At 64.6% G+C, this 20,370-nt stretch overlaps 1 protein-coding gene across 6 annotated transcripts; it reads right to left on the bottom strand.

Annotated features, from left to right (window-relative positions):
* Positions 1 to 245: 245 nt before the first annotated feature.
* On the bottom strand, positions 246 to 19,869 carry TNK2 (tyrosine kinase non receptor 2). Of its 6 annotated transcripts, XM_052686876.1 has the most exons (17): positions 19,563 to 19,869; positions 17,136 to 17,298; positions 10,394 to 10,571; positions 10,174 to 10,244; positions 9,010 to 9,222; positions 8,742 to 8,894; positions 8,235 to 8,512; positions 8,027 to 8,153; positions 7,791 to 7,937; positions 7,588 to 7,682; positions 4,964 to 5,158; positions 3,661 to 3,752; positions 3,092 to 3,136; positions 1,286 to 2,637; positions 823 to 918; positions 611 to 738; positions 246 to 531 (listed from the first exon to the last, which is right to left on the bottom strand). In XM_052686876.1, exons 3-17 carry the CDS (start codon positions 10,554 to 10,556, stop codon positions 525 to 527), a joined length of 3,162 nt encoding a protein of 1,053 aa, XP_052542836.1. In that variant the 5' UTR covers positions 10,557 to 10,571; positions 17,136 to 17,298; positions 19,563 to 19,869; the 3' UTR covers positions 246 to 524. The 6 variants fall into 6 exon arrangements, with proteins under 6 accessions (XP_052542836.1, XP_052542837.1, XP_052542838.1 ...); XM_052686877.1 differs by lacking the exon at positions 19,563 to 19,869 and having other exon boundaries at positions 17,136 to 17,978; XM_052686878.1 differs by lacking the exons at positions 17,136 to 17,298; positions 19,563 to 19,869 and adding an exon at positions 15,982 to 17,095.
* Between the last annotated feature and the right edge of the window lie 501 nt (positions 19,870 to 20,370).

Here is a 20,370-nt window from a genome sequence, read left to right as displayed (position 1 = left end):
GAGTCACACGGTGCTCCAGGCACATCTGCTGCGGGGCGCGGGGGTGGCACGGCCTCGGCAGGGTACAGGGGGCACTGGGGCCGTGCCATGGGGTCACCCCAGTGTGCGCCACAGGAGTATGCGTGCGTCCTCCCTGAGTGCATCAGGAATGCCTGTGTGTGCTGGCAGCAACCCAGGAGCTGGGCACGAGCACCCTCCTCCTTTCCATTGATTATTTTTTTATATATATAGATATATAATATATATATAATATAATATATATATATTAAAATTACATTTCTCTTTACAAAAACAATTCGACATCAGGCCGAGGGATGGAGCTCATCTCCTCAGCCAGGGCGCAGACCCCCCAGACACAGGGGCTGTGGCATAGTCTCAACTGTTGGCAGGATCCTTTTTGGGGTTGCCCCCATCCCCCAGGTGGGGCTCAGTCCAGAGTCCAGCAGCAGATGGTGGGATCGGGGTGGTGACCCCGCAGTGAGACGCCTGCTCTGGGTCCGGTATCGCTCACCTGGTTCCTGCTGTCACCGCCTGCAAGGAGAGCATATGAGATCAGGGGGTGACAGAGTTGGACCATGACACATCCCCAGAATAATATTCATGGACCTACTTCTGCCTGGAGGAGCTGTAGGGGTCGAGGAGGTGGGAGCTGGCCTGCGCCAGGTTCCAGTCGAACATCTCCAGCACCCGGTGGCACTCCACACGGGACTTCAGCCCCAGGCAGAAGAGCTGCTCCACCTGCAAGGGGACACAGGGCATAAGGATCAGGGTGCCAGGGATTGTTCCCACCCTGCTGGCAGCAGGTGCTGCAGCACACTGTACCTTCAAGTACTGGATGGCACGTTGAACATTCCAGCCGTGGTTCTGCAGGGCTGCCTGGCACTCCTCGGTGGTGACGCCATGCACTGTGTCCTGAACCTGGGGAAGAATGGAGGTCACTGTGTGTTAGTGTGGGCAGCAGAGTTGGGGGGTCAGGGAGACACTATGGCTGCCACCCCCAAGACTCCATTCCCAATCAGGAGTTGGGCACCAGCAATGGGGTGTCAACATGGTGTTTCTGCCTCCTGGGTTGGGGTGACAGCCACCTTCCTCCTAGACCCATGGGTCTAGCTGCGGGTAGGGCTAATTTGGGTTAAAAGGGCTCTCAATTCCCACGTGGGAGCTGCAATGACACTCCTGCATGTCTTCAACTCTCTGCAGGTTGAACATTGGGAAACAGATGCATGGGGTGGGGATACCTGTTGCCAACGGCCACCTGGACAAAAGTCACCACATCCCTCCTTACCAGCCGGATCTTCTCCGAGGGACGATAACCATCTGGCCCATCATATACAATTTTCTGGAGGCTGCAGGAAGCTTTCACCAAACACTTGGTCCCAAGATTGCTGTTGTTGGACGAGAAGTTGGCCTTGTAGTCAGGCTGCTGCTGCACAATGGGCCGGACGGTGGCCGTGGTGACCATGCGGGATGCTGGTGCCTCTTCAGGGCTTTTGGCCTCCTTGAAAAACTTCTCATACTTGTCCAGGTAGGCAGGGCGCTCGGGCAGCAGGTAATAGTGGGTGTTGCTGACCTTCTGCCCATCCTTCACAATGGGCAGGATGCAAGGCCCCTTGGAGCAGTCCTTGCCCTGTGCCTGGATCACTTTGGGGGTAGCGTATTTGGGGTCCAGGGCAAAGCTCTGCGTGGTGGGCATGGGTTTCCCTGGCGATGTGGACAGGCAAGAGCAGAGGGCAGCCCGCTGCTGTGGGGAGCCCACCTGCAGGGCCATGGGGCTGGGCGTCCGTGAAGTGGGCTGTGACAGTGGGTCCCGAGGGGGGATTTGGGGTGGCCGGTCCTCTTCGCCCCCCGAGGCTGGGGACAGCTCCCCAGACCAACGCCCAGGTTCATTGCGGCGCAGCGGCCGAGGAGGGATGGGAACGCGGGGTGGGATTTGGGGTTTGTCGTCAGCCAGGCACGCGGATGGCCCCCGGGGCACGTTGAACCTCTTCATGCACTCCTGCTGCAGCTCCTGGAAGATCTCAGTAGTCTGCATCAGGCTGGGTTGCTTGGTGTCCTTGGGGGGCAGAAAGAGGTTGTCCTCCAGCCCCGCCGCCCGCTCACCCTCATCCACAAAGCCGTAGTTGGTTTCACCTCGCTCACGTGCCCTGGGAAGGCCAGCACGGCTGCCCCGTCGACCCAGGGGGCTGTTGATGGAGCACACCTCGAAGTCATCCTCGTCCTGTGCCACGTCATCGTAGGCGGGCGGTGGGGGCAAGGGCCGGGCGTCCCAGTCCACCACCGGCGTGGGGTGGAGGGGCCGGGGCAGGGCCCGTGTGGGGCTTTGCGGGGGGGTTTTGTCCAGCAGCGAGAAGGCTTCCATAGCCAGTTTGGCGAGGGAGGGGGCCGTCAGCTCCCCCACGGGCGAAGGGGTAGTGGGGGGCACCTCCTCCCCAAAGTCAATGAGGGTCACCTCGCCGCTCGTTGGTCCCTCACTGGGTGACCGGCTGGGTTGCCGCTCGCCCACCTTGGTGCCCGGCACGCGGGCAGAGGGCTTAGCAAGCCGCAGGCCCTTCCCTGGACCTGGCTTCTTCAGGCAGAGCTTTCTGAGGCCTGCCGACAGGCCCTCGTCCTCCTCACTGACCGGGTCGTAGGAGGGCTCTAGGAAACAAAGGAGAAAGCAGTGAGTATCCTACTGCGCTACCCACCAATATACCCATCCCACGTCCCCAGCTGCTGCCAATCTCAGCGGTGACTCCAAACCCCAACTCCTTCCCAAAGCCACAGTAAGACTCCAGAAAGCTTCCCACAGCCCCATGGCACAGCAGCATCAGCCACCCCTCACCCTGCTCTGTGGGCAGGGTCCATGGTGAGCCAGGACGTGAGGACGCCCCCTGCTCCACTGCCACCCCAGTGCATGCCATTTCTGGAGCCCGGGAACACAGGGAGCAGAGCCATGCTGTCACCCCCAGGTGCCCAGCAGCACCTACATGTGCCATCGGTGAGAGCAAGAGCCAAGCACACAGCACACCCTGAGTACCTTGAAAGAAAGGAGCTAAGAGAGAAGAGAAGGGGCAGGAGCAGGACTGGCGGCTCCCAGAACAGCCCGACTTACTGGTAAGCAGGATGGAAGGCTGAGGCGGGCGCGGAGGCGGCTGCCCTGCGGGAGGAGAAGAGAGAGCCCGAGAGCAGGCGGGACGCAGGGTGAGCGCGCGGAGCAGGCGGCAGCCGGGGCGGCTGTTAGCAGGAGCATGGCGCATGCTTTGTCCCCCTGCACCGCTACGGACAGCAGCAGGTGCCGGTGGCTGCCCCAGTGGGTCGCGGGGTTGGGGGTACAGAACTTGCACTGCGTTGGCTGCAACCGCACCAGTGAGCCGCTCTGCCCCGTAATGGGGAGCCCTGCCCCGGGAGGGGACGAGGGGCCCGGCCGAAGGCCAGCAGGGCAGAGTCCAGTCCAGAGGGGCCGGGCAGAGCCGCCCACACTGCTGGCAGTGGCACCGGGCAGGGTGACAGCGTGTGCTGGATCCCCACCACCAGGGCTGCAACAAGCAAACGGCAGCAGAGAGACAGAGCAGAGGGGACAGAGGGATAGTCCTGCCCGCCACCCAGGCAGAAGGGTGCTCAGAAGGGACTTGGTGCAGCTGACAGGTCAGAGGTGGGGGGCGAAAGGGTGAAGACACTTACTTTTAGCCCTTCCTGGGAGCTGGGTGGGTCTGGCAGCGCTCAGGTCCACTCCTAAAACATCAGGAGGGTCCATGGGATTTCCCAGGTACAGCCTGGGGGAGAAAGAAGAGAGCAGCAGGGGATCAGCAGGATGTTGCACCTCTCTGGGCACACGGGGCAAGCCTGGTTATACATTCTGTATGCTGCAACGTACAGTAGGGGGCTCACCCTGCCCCTTGCTGCAGGATGGTGACCCCACAGCTCCATGGAGAGAGGTATATCCCAACTGCTGCGTCCCTGTGATGCCAAGCGCCCATACGCTGCATTTTATGAGGCTTCTGGCTCTACAGCACAGCCCCTGGTGCCGTCCCAGTGTCACCCATCCCCTCTCTGCCTCCGGCACAGGGCACCCACACATGGGGTACCAAACCCAGAGCAGTACGGCGGGAGGCCCGGGCGAGCCATCGCAAGCCAGGCATGGCGAGGCAGAGAGCCGGCGCAGCCCGAAGGCCTGGGTGTGTGCCGAGCTCGGTGCGTTCTCTGCGGCCCGGACGGCACGTACCCAGGGCGCGTGCCCACGCAGCGGGGCGCGGGGAGGCCTGCCAGGGCACGAGGCATGTCCGTGCGCCCGGCGCCTCGACAAAGCGCTCCGGGGGCCGCCTGCACAGCTCCGGTGCTGGGAGCCCTGCTGTATTGGAGCTGCGGTGCCGTGGGTACCACCATTGCATGAGGTGTGGGAGCAGTGCAGGCTTTGCAGCTGCATCTTGTTCCTCCCCTAATAGCCCTCCCACATCCCCCCTCCCCGAAGTTGGGGGAGAATCCACAGAGAGCTATAACCGTGCTCAAAGCTTCCTGGGGTCTGCTGCACCTCAGGATCCAATGCACCATGCCCAGCCTCAACGCTGCCCCAGTCCTCTTCCAGCCCTGCTTCCATTACAAACCAAACAGGGTCAACTCTTGGTAGAGCACGGGGAGAAGAAAATATAAGTTATGTCTATATAAAGTACCAGCAGCTGTGATATTGTCACCTCTGGGGTGACATTTCCCCTGTCCCAGCGCTGCCAAGCACCAAGGGGTCTGTGGGCCTGGGAGAAGGGCTTCGTGCCCAGCCCAGCCCCGTGTCCCCATGCTCCATCCCATGCAGCACCCGACCCCATTAGTGAGAAGAGGCGAGGGGGTTAGTCAAGCTGCGAGGACCCTGCCCAGAGCTGTCCCCAGCACAGCAAGGAAGAAGAGGAGTTGAAAGGGAGGAAGGCCAAGCTCGCTCCTTGCAGGGGGGATGCAGGGGGTGAGGGGGTTGCAGAGAAGACAGAAAGTTTCTTACTCATCAATTTTATCGGGAAACCCCCAGCACTGCTGAGGGTTGGTGTCTCCATGGCCTGTGTGGATGAAGCTGTTTTTAAGCGGCTGGCTGATGTCATGGGCCGACAGCCCCGCCACCGAGGTCACCGTGTTGCGGGGGAACTGGCCCACTTTTAGGGTCCGCTTATTCTGACCCCGCCACCAGTAATTCTCGGCCCTAAGGAATAAAAAGGACCTTCGTTACTGAGGATGGCGTGGGGAGGGTGGCAAGACCCCAGAGGGTGGCGATGGGAGGGGGACAGAGCCCTGCCCCAGTGACACAGGAGGAGCAAAGTGACTCAGCCTGTGACACGCAGGCAGGCAGTGGCACGGCTAGGGAGGGTGCCCAGATCCTAATCTTGAGCCCTGGGCCCCCCCCAGGCACCAGAATGCCAGGAGGGGGGCAGAAACCAGCACATAGGGGATGGAGGTGAGTGAGGAGCAGAGCTCCTTGTAGGGTGCGTCCATGCACACCCCGAGATGCTCAGGAGCCCTGGGCATGGGGCTGTCACTGAGGATGGAAGAAGCAATGGCCGTGGGACCAAGAGTCTGGGTGCTGATGCTGAATCCCCAGATATCCCAGTGCCCACATGGGAAACCGAAGCGGGGACATCAGGCTGTGGGATCTCCCTTTCTTCCTTCCTCCCTATCAGTGGAGCCCCATGAGGGGTGAGCTCCCTCTGACTATCTGGAGGACACTGGGGTCCCAGTGGAGTCCAGCGCCGCCCCAGGACACAACTACCACTGGGGGGCACAGCCATAGGAGGGGACAAACCCAGAAAGCAAACTCCAGGGAGGCCCCCCCAAGCAGCACCCCCCAGCCTTTCCCAATCCTGCACGCTGCCCCCCTCCTGCACCCCATGCACTGGGGAACGCCCGCAGCCCCGCTCTCCTCAGGCAGGCAGCGGAGCCGCGCAGGGGGTGGCACAGCTGCCGGCGCTGCCAACCCGGCGAGGCTGGCACGGGCCCCGCGGTTTCCTGGAGTCACCTGTGAGTCACCAGCGGCCACTAGCTCAGCCCTTTTCCTGTTTACCTTCCCCGCTCGCCGCCAGCCAGCCGCATTACTCAGCGCCGGGACCCCTGGCGAGGGCACCGGGCACCCTCCCTCGCCCGCAGCGCAGCGGGGCGGGCTGCTGCGTCCCCTCCCGTAAGGTTCCTGCTCCTTCCCCAGCTTCTCGAGCGATGCTGCGGCCAGGCTGCCCCAACCCCGCCGCTCAAACCCTCGGTACAAACCTGCTCCGTGCCCCGCATCCCTGCCGAAAGCCCCCTCCCCGGGCCTTCAGGTAGGTCCTGCCGCCGTGCACACGGAGCCGGGGGCCCCTTCCCCTGCCCACACACACGTACGCACACCCGGCGCTGGTTCAAAGGACGTGCAGGGGCTTGAAAAAGGGGTGGGGGGTGTTGACGGTGCCCCAGGGCGGCCTCAACGGGGCCGGATGCAGCCCCCGGAGGAGCCCCCCGCCCACCGTCTCCTCCCTGCCCTGGCACTCCACAAAGGGAAACTGAGGCACGGGGCGAGTGCCCCCACCCCCAACAGCAGCACCACCGCGAAGCCCCACCAGCCCTACTCCACACCCCCAAAGCAGCAGAGCCACCCCGACGCCGTGCCTGCTGGGGAAACTGAGGCATGAGAGGCTGCACGCAGCCCCCCCAGCCCAACGGCACCCCCAGAAGGACCGCATCCCCCCCCCCCTCTTGCCCCCACCCCCGTGCCCCTCACCGCTGTGCAGTTCACCCGGGGCCGGCAAGTGGGGCGAGAGCGGCAGCAGCGGCCCCGCAGTGCGCCCGTGATGCACCGGGGACGATGTGCGCGCAGTGGCGCGGCCGCGCCGCCCTCCGCCGCTCCTTTCCCTCCTTCCCTCCCTCCGCCGACGCCGTTTCCCTTCCCTTCCCTTCCCCTCCCCTCCCCTCCCTGCAATTAAACCACCGCCAGACCCTGGGCAAGAGTCATCGGGGAGCAGCCGGGGGAGAAAGCTGGTCCCTGCAGCCACACAAATCCGGCCTGATTCACCGTGCCGGAATGCGGGGAGCCAGCCCCAGGGGAGGGGGGCAGAGGGGAGGCTGCGCCTTTCTCTTCGCCTCCACCCCGCTGTGGGGCCAGCAGGGGGGCTGGCACCCTTTGCAACATCGGGGAAAGGGACGCTGAGAGCCTCCAGCGTGTCCCTTGGGGATAGGGATCCTGGAGGGGATGCTCTGAGGATGGGCATCCAGGGACCTGGTGTCACCCACCCTCCCAGCTTGGAGCCAGGGACCTCCAGGGTAGGGAAGGAGGGCGTGGGGCAGGATGGAGCAGCCACTAAGCAAAGCCTCAGAGCAGAAGCAGAGGTGGCACTGAGGCCCTGGTGACAGTGGCACGTCCCCGCTGCTATCAGCAGGGAGCGGCTGCCTGGCAGCTGTGTCCTAGGGCAAGGCCATGGGGTGAGTCAGCGGGGACAGGCGCTGTGGAGCAGCCACGCTGCCCATGTCATGGGGGCACAGAGCCCCAAACTCCCCACTGCTCTGCCCACCGCTCCCCATCGTTGGCTGCCGGCCCCCACCCAGGGGGGCTGTGCTTTAGGGGCTGTGCTTTACAGGACTGACTCGAGGTCCCCCCCCCCCATGCACTACCTGCCCTCGATGACCGTGATGATGTCGTTCATCTGGATGTGCAGCTTGTCGGGTTCCTCAAAGTCTTGCAGAGCCCTCATGTCGGTGGGCTGGGCCTGCAGGGACGGTGGGGTGAGTGCATGGGAGCATCTCCACGTCCCCCCTTCACTCTGCACTGCAAAGGGGCAATGAGGACCACCTGAAACCCTCCATCCCACACCTACCTCCACCAGGAAGTCACGCAGGGCCACAAAAGTGGGCCGGTCCTCGGGCTTGTGGGCCCAGCACTGCAGCATGACGTTGTAGACATCCTGGGGACAGTCCTCGGGCCGTGGCAGCCTCTCACCCTCTTTGTCAATCTTGTGTAGGATCTGTGGGGCAAGGCAGTGCCATCACGGGACAGTGTGTGCTGGGGACATTTGGTCTGGGGAGCCATAGATAAGGGGCTTGCTGCACCCACCTGGCTGCCATTGAGGCCAATCCATGGCTCCTGCCCATAGGTGAACATCTCCCATAGTGTCACCCCAAACATCCAAGTATCACTTGCGTGGGAGAAAGTGCGTGTCTTTAGGCTCTCAGGAGCACACCTGCATAGGGAAGGATGTGAGCATCACAAGGGGTGGACCCCCAGATCCCCCTCTCCACATGGACCCCCGGCCCAAGCTCACCAGGCAAAGGGCACCTTACGATGTTCCTGCATCACGTAGTGGTCGTCGTTTTTGGGCAGAGCCCTCATCAGCCCAAAGTCCCCAATCTTGACCTGCTCATTGGAGGCGAGCAGGATGTTGCGGGCAGCCAGGTCTCTGTGGATGAAGCGCTTGGACTCCAGGTAGGCCATACCCTTGGCCACCTGGATGGCGTACTGGCACAGCGTGGAAATGAGAAAATGGCCCTGGTTCTTCCGCAGACGGTCCAGGAGGGAGCCCAGAGGGGCCAGTTCTGTCACCTGGGCAACAGGAACGGGATAGCAAGGTGGTCAATCTGAGAACACCCCAATTTTGGGTTGCTTTCTGTTCCCCAGTCTTGGCACCACTGGAAAGACTGCAGTGGATACCATTGGAGGTGGACCCCATGCCCACCTGGCTCACTTGGCCCCACACACACAGCACCACCGCCCTGCAGGGCTTGCTGACAGCAGCAGCCAAAGGACGAGGCTGGTCCTGCTGGGGACTCACCATCTTCATGGGGTGGGAGAGCACCACGCCGTAGAGGCGGATGAGGTTCTTGTGGTCCAGCGAGTGCATGGCGTTCACCTCGCGGATGAAGTCATCCAGCACCTCCGGCTGGCTCAGCACGTCCGTCTTCAGACACTTCACAGCCACGTTGAGCTACAGCCGAGAGAAGGGGTGAGCCATGGAATGGGGACAACACCTTTCTGGGGGTGTCCCTGTGCCCAGACCCCCACCACCGGCGTAAGGTTTTGCACAGGCTCTTGCCCCTCACCGTCTTGCCAGCAGGCGTGCACCACTCTCCACGACGCACAACACCAAAGGAGCCATCACCCAACTTCTCGAAGAGCGAGAGGTCTCGCTCCCTGATGAGGCAGGTGAGGGAATGCTGGCCCCCTGTGTCCGGGGGGGGTGGCGTTGGGGGCTTGCGGAAGGTGCTGTGGGGCTGAGGAGGCAGCTCCGAGTCGGGGCGCTTCCCACTGAACACCTGCAGTGTGCAGAAGGGCAAGATGTGGGCTTGGAGACACCCACAAGTCCTCCCTCCCATCGGTGGTGGCCAGAGCCTGCCTCAGTTTCCCCTTCCCACCGGTGAGAGCTCTTGGTGCCTTGCTGGTGTGAGGCAGATGGGTCGCCCCGTCCACCTCTTTGGCTCTGCACATGCCGTTCCTTCTGAAACCTACTCATGACCCCACGTGGTGTTTCCCCAGCGGGCGGCGTGCTGAGCAGCACTTCTAGATGGACGGAAGAGGCTGCCCTCCAGCAGCCAGAGGTCCCGGGCTCTCCTCGGCCAGGCTGTGGGCACACGATGTGCCTGGGCACCGTTCCAAGAGAAACCTCCAGCGCAGTGACACATCCCTGCAGCAACGTGGGCCTTGCGACACGCGCTGCTGCTGCCAGCTGCCCAGAGGGGTTGGGGACCGACTCTCCTCCCCACCAGCTGGCACTGGGCACGTCGCCCACGGGAAGGGGTCTGTCCTGGCTCACAGCTGGGGCAGCTGGCACCCGCACGGGGGCCGGGGCAGGCATGTGGCTGCGGTGGGAGGTGGCATTTCTCTGCCCGGCACAAGGCTGAGTCGCCTTCTATTAAAAGCCAGGCACAGCTTGGCTCAGCCCAGATGAGTCACAGAAGGGAGAGGCCACGACCCAGCGCCCAGCTGGTGAGCACACAGGCCATCTGAGGCTGCGAGGTGCCCAGGGGTGCAGCATCACTGTCATTAGGGAAGGGTCCCTGGATCCCCCGCCCTAGTGCTGCTGGGAGCCGAGGCAGGCAGAGGGCTGCGCAGCCCACAGGGCTGGCTGAGGCTCTGCTACTAATTAGCTCTGAATAAGTTTCTTGGAAAAAGAGGCAAATCACAGGAGGGGAATGAATTTCCTGAGTGCCGATCCCAGCTGAGAAGTGACCCAAGAGCTGCGTAGGGCTGAGGCATGTTAGCCATACCTTGCTCATCCAAGATTTCCGCTTGCACATGGCTTTCCTCCGCTTCACTGCCTCCCACAGCCGCCGCTGGCCTATGAGATACAGGGACTGTCACTGACACAGGGCCCTTCTTGAGAAGAACCACCCTTCAGCCCTTGGGACCACGTGTTCCTCCGGGCTCCCCAAAAGAAGCAGCCACAGCGGGGTACAGGGGGAGGTAGAGGGAGGAGGATGTACCCACCGGGGCGCCCCATGCCAATCTTCTCCAGATCCTCATTTTTGACATACTCGAAGTGGGACAGGCGGGTGACGTTGAGTTCATCCCGGATGCGCAGGAAGTATTGTTGCAGCTGCAGCTCAGTCAGCAGCTCCAGCAGCCAGTCTGTGCCCTCTTCCGCCTGCATGCTACAGCTCAGCTTCTGCCACACAAGGTGCTGGGTTAGTGGGGACCCTGCACTGCTCCCCAGTGTCCCCAGGAGCCTAGCACTATCCCACCCATGTGCCAGAGGGGCTGGAAGCCGAGGATGCTCCCTGTCCCAGTGGGGATGCTAGAGATACTCATGGGACTCACCTCCTGCAGAGCCCATCCTGGGCTTTCTTCCCTATCAGCAGGACCCATGGAGAAGGGCAGGAACCCCATAGTGCCCACAGTCCTAATGAAACACACCCTGTGCTGTATGTACCCAGACAGCAGTGCCAGGAATGGAGAAGAGGCAGAGCCCCAAGGCATGGCACAGATGCCCATAACACTGTCTCCACACTGCATGCTGGCATCTTACAGACATAAGGGACAGTTGCAACTGGCACCACACACGCACATGGGGCACGCTCCCTGTACCCAGCTGCTGAGGGCGGAGGGGGCAGCTGTCCCCTGCAGGGACAGACACCTCAGTGCTGTCCTGCTGCCATAAGGCGGTGGCACAGGAGGAGACAGATGGAGACACAAAGCCACGAGTGTGCAGGGAATGAAGGTCTCCAGGGTGTCATCATTACCTCCCTGGAGCTGTGCTGGGGCACAGGATCCTCAACACCATGGATCCTCACGTCCCTCAAGTACCCCCCCCTGTCGCACCGCACCTCACTGTCCCCTCTCTCCCTCCCCACCATAACCGCAGCCTTCCAGGAAGAAACCCAGCTCAGCTTCCCGCCTCCAGCAGCCAGAGGGGACGTGGGAAAGCCCCCACGCCGGCCCCACAGCAGGGCAGCCCCGTCCATCCTCCTCTTTCCCTGGGGAGACGACGTGGCCCCCGGCCCCCTCACCATCTGTGTCCCAGCTGCGTCACGGCCATCGCAGCCCTCGGCTAAAAATACGGCGGGCACGGGGCACGTGGGGGCACTGCAGCCGAAGGAGCCGCCAGCTCACAGCACGGGGCCATCCGCAGCACCGGGGGGGTGACGGCCACTTACTCGGTAGACGCGGAAGCGGGCGAGGAAGGGGAAGGAACGGCGCAGAGTCTCGAAGCGTCGCATCCTGTTTGGCTGCAGCCTCGGCCCAATGTGCTCAGGGTATCCCTGTGGGTGCCAGCGTCCCTGGGGCACGACGAAAGCGGCAGAGCCAGGGGACCTACGGGGGTGTCAGCCCGGCTGGGCGACGGCTTGCTGAACGCCACCCGGGTACGGCCACCCCACACATCCCACAGCAGGCGCAGAGGGCTCGGGGCATCCCTGCTGCACAGGGGCCGGCAGCAGGACGCAGCGCTGCGCTTCTCCTCCTCCTGCTTCCGTCGTGCCCTCCTTCCCGGCCGTCCTGCCCTCCCCTTCCCAAACGCAATGGGGTTGGAGCTGCGGCGTCGGCGCTTTCCCGATCGGTGCCCACGGGTTCGCTCCCAGGCAGTTGCTGTCTGTGGGTCCTGGGGCTTCGAGCGGCCGCCCTGCCCAGCTCCTGTCCCAGGAGGGTTTATTTTAGCTGCGCGTTGGCCCGGCTCTGGGCCGTGCGCCCAGGGGGCCGGGCTCCGATCAATGTGCTGCTTTCTCTCTTGTTCGGCGGGTGCTCGGCAGCTGCACCGCCTGGGAGAGCGGACCCTGGCTCCCATTGCCATGGAAACTCGCTCCAGCCTTGGGAAAAGCTCCCAGGCCTCAGTTTCCCCCCTCAGGAAGCAAGGCGGGAGGGGGGACATCCGGCCCTGAGCTCCCAAAGGGGAGGCAGTGGGCATGAGGCCAGGGTGACGGGCACCGTGCCGCTGCCCCACAAGCCACAAGGGACAGTGGGTGTGCTGCCAGCCCCATAAACCTACTCGGCTGCCAGACCCTGCGGGGTGCTGGGGGACATAGAGATGGACCCCTCCACAACCATCGGTGTGCCAAGGTGACATGGGACAGGCAGCTCTTGCTGCATTGTGGCAATGCCCAAAGAGCTTCCGCCGTGGCTTCCAGTGCTGGGATCCCGGCTGGCACCCGGCACAACGGCCCCATTGAGGAGGGACAGACGGGCACAGTGCCTTCGGCACCAAGCTCTGCCACGCGCCAGCTCTCTGCCCTGGGGACACCGAGGGTGTGGGGGTTCCCTGTCCCACTCCGCAGCCCCCAGCACCCTCTGGTACCTCCAAGCCCTGGACAGCTGTATTCCAGCTGTGCACACCTTGCTTCAGTTCCCCTCCTCGCAATGGGTCTAAGAGCACAGGGCCAACACCACCACCTGAGCCCCCAGCACCCCAGTAGGGTGCGAGCCCCCAGAAACTGTGGGGCACAAACCACAGCCCCCACCACACAAGGAGACAGCTAAGAACCACGGCACAGGGGCAGGGGGATGGATGGCACAGGTACCCACGCACACACCTGCAGCACTGAGATGCACCCTACGTGCACGCACGCTCCTGCACGGGCGGTGACGGCTCTCACGTGCGCCCCAGGACCACACGCACGCAATCCTGCAACCACACGCACCACGCACACACCCCGACACGTGCACGACCGCAACCACACCTCCCTCTCCCCTTCCTTGCGTTCAAACACATCACCTCCGTTCAAACACATCACCTCCGCGCACCCCTCCCCAACTCCCCTGCAGCTACCGCCGTGCCCGGGCGCACGTGCACCAACACCCCGAGCACCAACAGCCCACCACCCTCTCCGACTGACGCACGTCTGGCTGTGCGCCCGCACACCGCTCCTGGGCACCGCGGCCATACACCCACGGCACCGCGCAACGTCACGACTCTGCCCACGGGCTCAGCTCCGGGCGGCACACGCAGCGCCGGTGTGACGCGCGCCCTCCCGAGGTGACAAGCGGGGATGCACAAACACATCCCGACCCCCCTCCGAACCCTTTCCCCGCGTCCCTGCACCCCGCACCCCTCGCTCCCATAAGGGGAAACTGAGGCGCGCTACGCGAGTGTTACCAACACGCAGCCAACCCCTTGGGGGGGGGGGGGGGGGGGGGAGGAGGGGGGGCGAAGGGACAGCCCCGATTTGCACAGGGTGACCCCAGAAAGGGGACACGGGTCCATGCCGCTGCAGATGGCCGTTTGCGTGGCTGCCAACCACCTGTGCTGGGCACCGTGCCCGTCCTGCGGCAGCCCCTCTGTGTCCAACGCGGTGCCAGCACCAGCTGAGCCAGGCTCACACCGTGCCACCAAGAGGGGACAGTGCACGCCTGTGTGAAAACACCTGGGTCCACATCCCAGCATGTCCCTCAGTAACACAATTCCTCCCCCACCCACATGCCCCGTGCCTCAGTTTCCCCACGCATCAGGGAAGGAGTGCAGCCACGCAGGGTGGCTGCTGTCCCCATGCCAATTTATGGGGAGATGCCATGCAAGGGAGCATCATCGTGAGTCCCCTACGCCATGCCAGCCTCAAATCCACAAGCACCCTGGGGACGCCACGGGGGCCGTGCCACTGCTCCCCCCATCTCCCCCAGCACTGACCCGCCGGCACGCCATGCCCAGAGTGACGTCCTGCTGGGGAGGCAGCCCCGGGCGACTGCTGCCCATCCGTGGGGCTCGCAGCCCGCTGCTGTCCGACAGGCTGTGGGGCAGGGCGGGCAGCATCTCCTCCTCCTCCTCGGCGCTGCTCAGGCGCTGGTAGTCACATCTCTCGCCCATGGCAACGGCGGCGGTTGGGGGGCTCTGCGCCTGCCTGGGGGCGGCGAGGGTTGGAGCCGGGCACGGGATCACATGGCAGAAAGTTGCTGCAGTTCCGGAAAACAGCGAGAGGGTGAAGGTGACCGCGGTGATGAAGGGGAAGGGGGAGGGGGGAGGATGGACGCGTAGGGGAGGGGGAGAGAACGAGGAGCCCCCCGGGTACCCATCCTCACCGTGGCACTGCTGTTCTCCTCCCAGCTCCGCAGCCTGCGTGCCCCCCCCGGTACCCGAGCGTGGAGGCGGGGGCATCGGCGGTGGCATCACCGCAGCCTGTCTCCCCCCGGCTGGCACTGCGCAGCCCTCCTCAGGCAGAGGGGAGCCGCGGGGAGCACCACCCGGCGGGGTGGGGGCTATGGAGGTCCCGTGCCTATCCCAGGGGCCGCGGGGGAGGGGGGGCCCGCAGCATCCCCAGCATCCCTCCTGGTGTGGGAGGAGGGGGCAGGGATGCACGAGGAAGATGGCTGCTGCGCAGCACTGGCGCAAAGCTCAGCAGGGCAGGGAGCGTAGCCAGGCCCTGGTGTGATGGGGGAGCATGCGGCAAGGATACACTGTGATATCCCACCTCTAGCACAGAGCTGGGGGTGGTCCTGAGATGCTGCCCGTGCCTGCAGCCCTCCAACCTCACATGCAGTCACAGCAGGAGCGAGCGGCGCTGTGTCACCCCCCCGGATGGGGACCTGTCACTATCCCATCGGAGCCCCCAGGTGCAGGGGGGCTTACAGGAGGCTGAGTCGGAGCCGCAAGACGGGGAGGAGGCGGGGCCTAGAGCTCTGCAGCCCCGCTACACCTGCCTGTGCTTGGAGGCATCATACAGCCCCAAGGACCAAAGGGGTCCTGGTGCCACCACTGCTCGGCACGACGCCCACCCCATCTCCTGGTCCAATGCCACAGAGCATGACACCCCATTCTATATCCCATTCTGCCCCCTAGGAACACTATACACCCCACCTCTGCCCCCAGTGACACCCCCCCACAGCTTCTCCCTTCCCATCCCCTCGCCCCCTCCCCTCCCCTGCACCCACAACTCCGGCTAAGCTGCAAGATGATCCCACGGTTCCAGTGCAGGGGGCACAAGCCCATCCTGCTCCCAACCTCCCAGCACACCCCATACCCAGCGGGGCAATGGCCTCTCGGCGGCCCCTCCTGCCATACCACAGAGGTGAGCTCAGCACCAAGCTGAGCCCGCGGGCGCGGGGCGTGGGAGCAACAGCCACCTCCGCGCGCAGCCCCGCCGGCGTCACCGCTGTGACTGATGCACGTGCTATGCCACCTTCCTGCTGGCCCCGGCCACACTGCCCGTACAACCCCCCCAAAAGAACTTTCACCCAGTGCCAGTGGAGCAGTGCTGCAGGGTCTGAGTCCCAGGGTCACTCCACACAGCCAGGACAAGCTATGCACATGGCACGAAGCCTTAAACCCATCTGTGGGTTGTGAACCGAAACCCAATCCCAGCACCCATGGACCTGCGGCTCAGCCAAACCCCCAAAGCAAGAGCAATCTGGAGCAGGTGCACAGCATCACCCCAGGGGGTTCCCACCAAAACCACGGCCACTGTGGCAGTGACAGTCACACTGACCACAAAGTATCCTCCCCACCGCAGGACACCGGACCTCCCCATTGCTCCAGGCAAGCCCGCGTCATCCTTGTCCCCACATCCCTCTTGATGTCCCCAAGGAGCAGGGCAGCAGCATCCCCCACACCCACTCCATCTCCCCATGGAGCTCTGAGGCAGGGGTTTCCCACTCACCTCCAGTGCAGCACATTGCCCCGCTCACTGTCACATCAGGGCTGACGCTCACCACCCTGCCTGCCTCCTTCCTGACAGCGGTGTCACCTGGAAGTGATGTCACCGACTCCAGCAGCGGCACGAGTGGCTGTGCCCTAGGCTGGTTTGCTCAGCCCTGGCGGGGCCCCAGGGGTGGCCCCAAATGGCAGTGACAACACTCAGCACGCTGGCTGCTCCAGTGCAGCCACGCACGCACACACACACACACACACACACATAAGGACACCTGCAGGATGTCGGTGCCCCACTCCCCTGTTGTGCTGCCTCTTGCCCCCTCTGAATCCCAGCGCGGTGTCCCCATACCGATGCGTGTTCTGCCTTCCTTGCTGCTGGCACCTGGCATGGCTCGCTGGGACATCTCGGAGGGCCGGCACGGAGCAATGCTGATGCCCGTGGTGGGGGTGGGCGGCGAGGCCGGCTCACTGGGTGCCCCTGTGCTGTGGGCTCGGTGCCACTGGAGCCCAGCACCATGGTTTGGTTCTGCCCCAGTGCATCTCCTGCTCTCTGCGCAGCCATCAGCCTGTGGACGTGTCCACAGCCCAGCAGTGCCCCTCCCGCCCCGACAAAGCCCAGTGCAACCCCAATCCTCTCCCTAAGCCTCTTTCCTCTGCTAAATCCGCTCCGTATGTCAGGTCGCAGCCCATCGCCCACAGGAGCTGTTCCCCATCTCTGCGCCCACAAGTAGGACCCAGCCCCGGTCTGGAATGCATCCCCAGGGTGGTGGGAATATGGTGAACTGGGTGCACAGGGGGATTTGTGACCCAATCTCATCCCTGGCTCTGTTTCCTCTGGTTGGTTTCAGGGCCCAATTGGCTGCATTTTGGCACAAAAAGGCAGGAGAGGCACAGGACAGCAGCCAGGCAAAGAGGCAAGGAGACATGCATCAGCTGTAGGCACTTCCAGCAAAGCAGCCCCCCAGCACCCATCCAGAGCCCCATGTCCAGAGCAGTGTCAGAGAGCACATGGCACAATCCAGCACTGCCACATGATGGCACTGGGCCTGACATCACTGAGCATCACCGCCCCAGGGATTGAGCCACCAAGAGACCCCCCCTGCAATTGGGCAACCCAACGCAACGCCAGTCTGTGCCTGGCAGCCCCCACGCTCCTCTTACCTGTGCTGGGGCAGGCGGTGCAGCTCAGGTCCGTTGGCAGCACCACTCTGTGCCCCAGCGTCCCCACGAGCCCAGCACTGATGCAGAGGTGGCACAGTGTCACGGCTTCACCCACGCAGCCATGGGGGTTGCAGAGCTCTGGTCACACTGCCCATAGGGTGCCCTGGGGAAGGAGAGGTCAAGATGGGACCCTGACAACCCCACAGAACCAAACCCAGGGGCAGCGCCAAAATGCCCACCCACAGCACGCTGGCCATGGAGATGTGCTTGTACTTGGGGGCACATTGGCCATGGAGCACCAACCTCATGCACAGGGGTTCTCTGTACCCACAGTCCTCCCATCCCCAGCATGAGTACAGCATCTAGTCATGTCCAGGAACCCCAAATCTGCCCCCACGTGCCCAGAGCTTGGAAGGGGCCTCGGTGCCAAGCAGAGCGGCACCTTGGCCAGACCACGGAGCACCTGGCTACTCATTAGCACTAATTGGCGGCAGCCTAATGGGCCAGGCAGTAGAGTGAGTAGTGCCCCCTGGTGTTGCTCAGTCAGTGCAGGATCGCAGTCAGCCCAGAGCACAGCCGGAGGGGGGTGGCTGGGCACCCCACAGGGCACCTAGGGGAGCCTCTGCTTGCATTAGGTTGGGACTGAGAGGGACACTGGGGACAGAGGGACAGAGACAGCCCTTCACGCTGCCCCAAAACCCTGTACACCCACACCAAGGGCTGCCCCCACCCCGAAGAAGCATTTCCCTCAGCTGCAGCAGGGGATGGAGCCGCACGGTCTCGCCCGCTCTCGCAGCACCACACCTGCAGGAACCGGTGGTGCAGGAGGTGCAGCCGCCCCATCCCCTGCATGCACAGCCCCATCCCCTGCAGGCATGGCCTCCCCAACACCGCTGCCCCCCAGCTCTCCTCCATCTGCAGCTGCTGCACCATCCCAGTGCCGCAGGGTAAGGGCTCTGCTCCAGCCTGGGTGCTGCCAGGGGCTGGAGGCAGAGAAGGAAAGCTCCTCCCTGTGCTTTAGGGAGGGAGGGTGCATTGGGGGCAAAGACGTCTCCAGTCCCAAACCCACTCCACTTTGAGGAAAGTGCAATGAGAGTGCTGTTTCTCAGAGCATCCCTGAAATACATCAGCAGATGATGCTCTCCAGGAACATCCACCTGCAAATCAGAGACAAACTCAGTGGCCCTGGACAGGATGGGGCTCATGACATCCCCACCCTCAGTGCCCCAAGGACAAGCACCCAGCTGACCCCCTCCCAGTGAGGCTCCACAGGTGGATCAGCCCCACACGGCTCAGCCACAGGGAACCTGAGAGCCCACTCCTTCCCACCGTGCCTATACCCCAGGGGCCTCCCAGGGGAAACTGAGTCACGGCCGCCACCCCCATGCCCAGCCCCAGGCAGCAACAGGAGTGGAGCGGGGGCACCAGTGGCCCCAAGCTGTTCCCATACAGTCCCACCGGCACCAGGCCAATGAACACCAAGCTAACGAGGCCTCGGGTTGCTCGAGGGGCTGCAAACAGGCTGCGCAGCCCGAGCCCCCAACGTGCACCCCGAGGTGGGTTTGTGTGGGGCCACAGCTGCTCAGTGTCATCTGTGGGGTGGGCTACATCGCAGACTCTCTCCACAAAGAGTCCCACTCCTGCACACCAAGGTCCCACTTCACGCAGGCTGCAGCTTCAGCAGGGTTTTACCAAAGCAGATGCCGTTTCCCACTCACTTCGTACCAAACCAGCCCAGCAAGGGTGCGCCTATGGGAACCCCACAGGAGGAGACCCACGGTGCCCGGACAGCAGGCAGGGACAGGGGCTGCGCCGGGGCGGCTCCATAAAGGTGAGCGCGTGGGGAAGCGCAGCGCCGGGCCGTGTCTCAGCCTGCCCTGGGTGCTGCATGGCCCCAGGGAACCCCGTGCCCGGGGTCACCGCGTCTGGGCCAGGGGAGCGGGGCAACCGACTGCCCCCTCGGGATAGCAGGCCGGGCAAGGTCCTCTCAAGGAGGCACCGTCGGGATTAAGTTTTGCAGCGCTTAAAAACAAGAGGCTGAAAGCAAGCCAACGCGTCTCGAGCGCTTTAGTGGGACAAACCTGCCCCGATGCGGCCGTGCTGGGGACGGAGGGTCCCCGCGCCGCGTGACGCACCCGAGCCGGGGGCCATGCCCCGAGCACAAGGATCCTCTGTTCAGCGCGCACAGCTCCCAGGGGCCGGGGAGGAGTGAGAGCGGAGCGGAGCTGCGCCCGCGACGCCAACCTTCCGCGGGGCACAGCTCCCCGGAGGAGGCCGAGCGCCCGCATCCCCGCAGTGCCGCAGGGCACGGTGCCAGCGCCGCAGCACCGCCTCCACGTGCCGTGCCCGACCCCGACATCTCTATGCGCCATCCCGGAGCCCGCTGCCCCACGAGCCATCCCGGCCCCCGGCCCGCATCGCCCTCACCTCTCGGCTCATGGCCTCCGGTCCCGCGCGGCGTCCCGGCGCTGCAGGCACCATGCCGGGCGGCAGGGGAGGTGGAGGGGGGGGTCTCCGCCCTCACACGCCGGCCTCGCGCCTCCGGGGCGGCCACGTGCCGGGGGGCTGCTCTTGTTCCCCGCGGTACCGCTCACCCTCCTCCTGCACCCCGCGCAGCGCCTCGCCCTCCTCCTGCCGCCCCCTCCTGGCCCACCAGCGGGCTCTGCCCGGGGGGCTGCCCCCCTCCCCGCGCTGCCCGCGCTCCTGCTGCGCCCGGCGGCTCAGGCCCTGCTCCTGCCGCGCTTTGGGGCCGCGCTCCTGCACCCCCCGCCCGCTCGCTCTCCCCCGCCGCGCCCCGGGGCTGCCGCCCTCCGCGCCCCGCGCCGCCCTCCGCCCCCCGTTCCCCCACTGCTCGCGGGGTCGCCGCGCCGCCTTAACGCCCACGGCGGGGGCCGCCCGCTCTCCCCGCTCCTGCAGCCCCACCCGCACCCCCAACGCCACCCGCTGCCACTGCCCCGGCCGCCCCGCGCCGCCCCCGGCCCCGCCGCTCTCCGCCTCCCTCCCGCCGGCCACCAGCTCCTGGCCCTGCGCTCCTAGCCCCGCTTCCTGCACGCCCTCCGCCAAACCCCCCGCTTCCTGCACCCCCGGCGCCACGCCGCCCCCTTCCTGCACCCCCGGGCTCAGCCCCCCGCCCTCCGCTACCCCCGGCCCCCGGATGGTGCCCTGCCGGCCCCGCAGCGCTGGGGGCTCCGCTCGGCAGCTCCCGGTCCCGCTCCCGGTCCCGGCCTCCCCTCCG

This window comes from Tympanuchus pallidicinctus, unplaced genomic scaffold (assembly GCF_026119805.1).
Source record: "Tympanuchus pallidicinctus isolate F22 unplaced genomic scaffold, pur_lepc_1.0 scaffold22, whole genome shotgun sequence".
Lineage (NCBI taxonomy): Eukaryota > Metazoa > Chordata > Aves > Galliformes > Phasianidae > Tympanuchus > Tympanuchus pallidicinctus.
Note: the sequence above shows the minus strand (reverse complement) of the source record. Positions and strands in the feature narration are given on the sequence as shown.

Bases quoted from the DNA above. Each gene is read 5' to 3' on its own strand.
- TNK2 (XM_052686875.1), bottom strand. From the start codon at position 11,622: ATGCGACGCTTCGAGACTCTGCGCCGTTCCTTCCCCTTCCTCGCCCGC. The intron at 9,223-10,173 runs GTATGGCTAACA...TGCACACTGCAG, and splicing joins GGAAATCTTGGATGAGCAAG to GTGTTCAGTGGGAAGCGCCC. The intron at 919-1,285 runs GTAAGGAGGGAT...ATTCTTCCCCAG, and splicing joins CCTCGGAGAAGATCCGGCTG to GTTCAGGACACAGTGCATGG.